Source organism: Cornus florida, unplaced genomic scaffold (assembly GCF_030987335.1).
Source record: "Cornus florida cultivar Cherokee Brave unplaced genomic scaffold, ASM3098733v1 CherokeeBrave_3.0.0_Hap2_Chr06, whole genome shotgun sequence".
Lineage (NCBI taxonomy): Eukaryota > Viridiplantae > Streptophyta > Magnoliopsida > Cornales > Cornaceae > Cornus > Cornus florida.
In genome coordinates this window covers 85,780,861-85,787,248 of record NW_026775576.1, presented here as the reverse complement: position 1 = coordinate 85,787,248, position 6,388 = coordinate 85,780,861, and the positions used below count along the sequence as shown (strand labels likewise).

General features: G+C 36.8%; 1 protein-coding gene across 1 annotated transcript; it reads right to left on the bottom strand.

Annotated features, from left to right (window-relative positions):
* Nucleotides 1–2,787: 2,787 nt before the first annotated feature.
* LOC132314486 (histone-lysine N-methyltransferase, H3 lysine-9 specific SUVH5-like) lies at nt 2,788–5,166 on the bottom strand. Its single transcript, XM_059813348.1, has one exon. The coding sequence runs from the start codon at nt 5,164–5,166 to the stop codon at nt 2,788–2,790; it is 2,379 nt and encodes a 792-aa protein (XP_059669331.1).
* Nucleotides 5,167–6,388: the final 1,222 nt, after the last annotated feature.

Below are 6,388 nucleotides of genomic sequence, written 5' to 3'. Positions count from 1 at the left end.
GAAGCTTTTATATATCGGGCCCCACAAATTAATGTCCGGGACCAATTATATGTTACCGACTCCACGTAAAAACTGGATCTACCATCAGACAACCTTTACATCAAGTCATAATATGGAAACTATTATTTAAGGATATATAATCGGTATCATAGTGTTATAAGATACTACCTCAATTCTCAACGTTTCGCTCGTATTCCCACCTAGCGTTGATTTAGATTTTGTTATTTTCATGTATTTCCACTTTGCATTGATTTAGATTTTGTTGTTTTCATGTTGCTATTCCCAAATTCGCTCTCGGCTCTGTGTAATTAGCAAAAGTGCAAAAACCTCCCAAGTTTTACCGAGTGAAAATAAAAGTGAACAAGTTAGTCTCTATAGTTTCAAAAGTAAACAAGTTGCTCCCTTGCATTTTACATTAAGCAACTTTCTTTCCATATTGTGATGCACATGATTGATATTTTTTTTATAAATTTCGAGAGTACCCTCCAATATGACCGTTATACCCCATATTTCTAGAAAAAGGCTTTTGCATTCCGTTGTTCCAATCAGACCTATTTTTGCTCTTTCCAATCAGTTCATTTAAACATTTATATATATATATATATATATATATATATATATATATATATTTATATATTTGTTTACAGTAACTTGTAATATATAAAAATTATTATTGGACCATATATATATATGTTTATGTGTATTTCTTTCACTTTTGTCTTTTCTAGCTACTAGAAGTGTATTGGGAACTAGACTATATCGAATGGTTTGTAATGTAATAAAATATAGTAGAGGATATAATAGAATCATAAAAGGTACATAGTCAAAGCCCCTCTTATATATGATTTGAAATGTGGGATTCTAAATCACTTTATATAAGGGTGCAACTTGGGTTAAGTAACCTGAACTCAACCCGAGTCCAGCCCTATTTTTCACGGGCTTGGGCAATTATTTTTACAATTAGGATTGGGCTTGTATGTTAACATTTAGGAAAATTAATATCTAAAAAATTGTTTGTAATTAATTAAAAATCTACAAAAAAAAGTCTTTAAACTTTTTCTTGTTTAAGCGTAATTTAATGTAAAACTAATTCAAGATCATATTAAATTTTCGGTGTAAGAATTAATTATATGAGTAACCCGAATTAACCCAAACATTTTACCCGGAATCTAAGTCCGAGTTGCAAGCACGAATTTAAAAGTAGAAGGATGGGTTGGGATTGGGTTGAGTAGGTAAGGTAGATAACTCGAGCCCCATGTACTCCGTTTAATTGCAAGGCGCGATGGGGTATGTAGTAAAAAAAACTAGCCATGTTCAAATTGGGCTGATAAATAAGTTAACTCAACTTTTAAATTACTAAATAATAAATATTAATATATTAACGGACACTTTCAACAAAGTAACAAAAGTCTTAAAAATATTATATATATATATATATATATATATAAATTAAAAGGTACATATATAATTGGGGCAGGTTCATCACTAAATCCGCCCCCGCCACAAACTCGCGTAGGATTTTTAATTATTTTACCATATCCGTCTCAAACCCATTTAGGGGAACACCAAATCCACCACATTAGGGGCGGGGGCGGGACGGGGCCGAAGCGAGAGTCAGAGGAAATTGCCATCTCTAGGTGAAGTGGGAGAGACATGGGTGATAAAGCAAGAGAGCAAAGTGTAGGTGGTGGTTCCTCCTCCAGCTCCCTCCCTCTTGACCTTGGGGCATCATCCTTTTATAGGCCAAAGAGCGAGTGGATGACCTCATACTGAGGTAATATTTATGAGTTTTATTATAGCAGCAAAAAGAAAAATTATATAAACTAATGCGAGAAAAATGATAGGGTTTGCATTTATAGATGCATTAAGAGAAATTATTTGTAAATAATGTTACTATTGTCTGGTAGGGTGAGGATAAGATATACGGGAGTCAAACGGTAACTCTACAAGTCAAGTCGAGATAAGATATACGGAAGTCAGGTCAATGATCAGCTGAATCACTACGAGAGAATGTTCTGCCTACTTGATGGCCCTGGACTTCAGTCATCAAGCCAAGTTCCTCCTCGGATCCCAAATTCTCACTCATTACTCATTAGTCCTGTTCCAAACTCAAATATTCAAGTTTAGTCTTCTACTCGAATCCCAAATATTCTGTGTCTTGCTCCCAGCTCTGGTATTCAAGCACCATTGCTCGTCGACCACTTGACTTTTAGTAAGCAACTATTAAGGATCTAAACCATCCTCGTCTTGCCTTTTCGATTTTTCTCCAAAAACAATGATCATATAGGAAGCACAAGTACAAACATTCCTTTATGCTCCGTTTGGTAGGAAGGAAGAAAATTGAATGGAAGGGAAAAAAGAAGAGATGAATGAGACATCCAGTTGCAATGTGGGGTGTAATCTTAAAGTAAGGCACATGTTTAGTAGAAGTGAATATTAATTATAAGTGTATGAAATAATGTGCATAAATCATTTCAATCTGTTTATGCATTAACTACATTACATGTGTGATTCATCCAATATGATTTGAACAAGTGATTCATCATATATGATTTGAACACGAGCTTATAAAAATCTGTTCAACGAGGCCAGTAATTTGTATGTATATATACGGTAAGCGTCATTTAAAATAAATAAAATTGACAATCACTTTATCGAATGCTAAACACTAAAAATTCAAAAAGATTTTTGTACATGATGGCATGAAATGAGCAATAAAAACTAGATTGAAAAATGAACCTAGTTTTTGTCTAACCCAATCATAGTTGATTATACAGAAAAACTTCCTCAATACATCCTCCCGGTGCACTTACGCGAACCACAATGACACTCCTTCACCTTGACATTGCCATTAACATCAAGAACTTGGCCCACCTTATAGTTGTAATCATAGGTCAATTCTTGTAAGGGTGGAATGAGCCTCGTAGCAATTAGCATGACGTGACTCATTCTCTTGTTTTCATGATCATAAAGAACATTTTGAGCATAAAGGTTGGGTGAACAACTGTGATTGATGAACCTTCCAACGTTTCCACTGTGTGCCGCATCAATAGTATAGCCATCGTCGCCTTTGTCCTCGTCCTCGTCCTCATCCTCATTCACGAGCCCTATATCAAATAAGTACTCATCGTTACCAGTTCTTTTCTCAGCTTCCCTGTCCCGAAGCAACTCCCCTACATACTCACATATAAAACTTCCGGAAGAAATAGAATTTCGTGATCTAACACCCCATCCCCTTAGGTTGGTGTTAAATACTTCTAATTCATAACGTATGCCATGTTGGCTAACTCTATTCTTGCAAGAAGGAGGGCATTTGCAAGAAGGACCACACTCATAAACAATGGGCTTTTGTTTAACCATAGCCCCATCGTCATTGAATGGAATTTCACCACCATTTTTTATGGTGCAGGAACAGCTCTTCAAATCCGAGCATCCATCGATGCAATCACAACCAATTGGACTAGAGTGGTTGAGCAACTCTGGATATATCATATTTTTTATGTAAGTGAAAGCAGGGGGTTTATCATCATCGTTGGCAATCACTGCATTAATGGGTATATCTTCTTTCTCTTGAGAAATGTCACTTACCACGCAAAAATTCTTGGAGACTTCAGATGACTTGCTCACTATTTGCCAAGGGAGTTTTGGTTGTCCAGGCAGTCTATTCAATTGAAACATATACCCCAATTTTCCATGTTGCTTTGTTTCTTGCCAATACTTGGTCACCAGGTACAACCCATCGTAGACATATATTTTTTGAATCCTCGCTTTACTTGTACCCTTAATTTTGGACACCCCCAACTTTTGTTTTTGACCAATGATAACCCGGACAGGAGTTCTTGCATCCATGCTGTTCTTCAAGGCAAGGTTGCCTCGTTCAAATTTTTGATCTTCGAGTTTCGTATTCTCAAACAATGGATTTCCACCGTGACCTGAATATATCAAAACATCAGAAGATTCTGCATGATTGCCATAACGACCAGATGCCACAATGCTTGTGGCAAAAATCTTTTCATCTTTCTTAATGTAATCTATACCAGCTACAAACTGCTGATGAAGGCCAATAATAAGAAGTTCAGCTCTAAAACGAAACTGGTCGCCGACCTCAACCCCAGGGAAAGGTCCCAAGATACGCCCACTTGTATTAATCCATTTTTGTTGCCTTTTGAGAACCATCGCCGCTTCTACATGCCTCTGTCCAGCAGCCTTCTTTTCACTCTGTCCAACAGCCTTCCTTTGTCTTTTTGAATTTGGTTGATTTTCATTCGAAAGCTCTTCAAATATCTTTTTGAATAAATTCAGAGTCTTCATCACCTGATTGCGACTAGTAATTGATTGGTAATTGTCAAACGGAGTAAGATCATTTGACACTGCATGAGGAGGAGACAACGTTTTTGTCAGGTCATCTTTCTCTGACGCTTTTGGCAACTTCATTTCCACATTTTTGACATGATTTATCTTTCCACAATGTGGAGGAAATTGATTTAAGACAGGAACCCCTTCCCCAATCTTTGGAGGTGGATACTTTTCCGCATGCAAGGAAGGTGACATTGTTTCCAAGCTACTTAAAGCGTCAATCTGCTTAGGCTGAGCAACATTTTCCAACAAATTTATCAATCCATCTTTTCCCGATGCCATTGTCATCTTCACTTCTGCATTGTCAAAATGATTAATCGTTCCACGGTGTGGAGGAAATTCACGAGAGACAGGAACACCTTTCCGAATCTTTGGAGGCTGATACATTTTTGCACGGAATGGAGGAGGAGACGAGGTTTCCAAGCCAACCACTTCAGTCTGCCTAGTCTGAGCCCCATTTTCCAACACACTCGCCAATCCTTTTGGCAACTTCATTCCCACATTGTCGGGGGTCATTTTGCTTTCCAGTGCTACAACCTTACCACACGATACTGGAACCTTCATCGCCTCAAGTACATCGGTCATTTCCACCTGATATTTCAAGTTTGGAGTGGCGGTCACCGTAGTAACACCCTCAGTTCTTCTTTCACTAATTTCAGGGGCTTGTGCATCACACCCTCTTGGAAATAGTCTAATTGCATCCACCTTCATATACTTAAAGTTCGGAGGAAGACCACAAGACTCGTGTCCGCCATGATCAAGTACTCGTTTTCCAGGTGTTTTTGAAAGAGGACTTGAGCCAATTAACATGCTGATCGTCCAAGAACTAGCCAAATAAACAAAACCCCGAATCAAATAACATTTCAGGAAGCATGTCAACAACATCAACACACACGCAGAAGCATCCATCTATATATATATCATGGTTCGCAATGTCGGTCACGGTCGCGATATCGGGCACGGTATAACGGACTCAAACAAAGTCCGATACGGTTCTTGTATCGGACGTGAAAAATGGTCACGTATCGATACGGTGAACCTTGATATATACAATAATATTGTATAAACAAATAATGTAAAGCAAATAATAATTTGATCATAATAATGAGAAATGGAAATGATACTAGTCCACATCGCAGGTAACTGGTTAAAGATGGTTTGAATATGTGCAAATAAGACCTTTAAGTACACTTTATGAAAACAATAAGATCTCAGGTGTCATTATTCCTACTTCTGCAGCTATAAACGCACTTTTACCTGAGCTCATTGTTCTGCAGTTCTTTCTTGGTGTACCTTGCTACATTGGTCGTGAATGGAAACTTATACTCCGTTTGGTTGGAGGGATGGAAAAATAGATGAAGGGAGATAGGCCGGCCAGAGATTCCCAAAATTTTGAGAGGTTTTAGACGAACTTTCAAATGCGAGGCCTTTATATATAAGATTTCACCAGCGCAAAAAAATTATAAGAGTGCGAAATTTTCATTAAAATGAACGATAAACACCAAGAGCAGCTCGAAATAATTTGGTGCCTTAGGCGAAATTTATTTTTATAAGAGTGCGGATTTTTCATTTAAATGAACAATAAGCACTAAGGGCGGCTCGAAATAATTTGGGGCTTTAGGCTGAAAAAAAAAAATTTATAAGAGTGGAATTTTCATTAAAATAAACGATAAGAACCAAAGGCGGCTTTAAATAATTTGGGGCCTTATGTAATAAATAAAAAGTGACCTTGTTGAAAGAGGATGGAGACGACTTGTTGAAAGAGTTCAGAGAGGAGAGAAAAGTATGTGATGAATAAGAAAATAAATAAAAGAAAAAAGCAAGAAAAAAGAACATGGAAAAAAGAAAAATTTAGTGTTGTAAAAAATGCCGAAGGAAACAAAAAAGTTATTTAAGAATATAAATATTTGGGACAAATATTTAGATTGAGAGAAAAAAATTATTTAAGAATATAAATATTTGAGACTAATATTAAAATTTTGTACGAGGAGGATAGAGAGAGGAAGAGATAGATAGAAAGAAAAAAAAATTC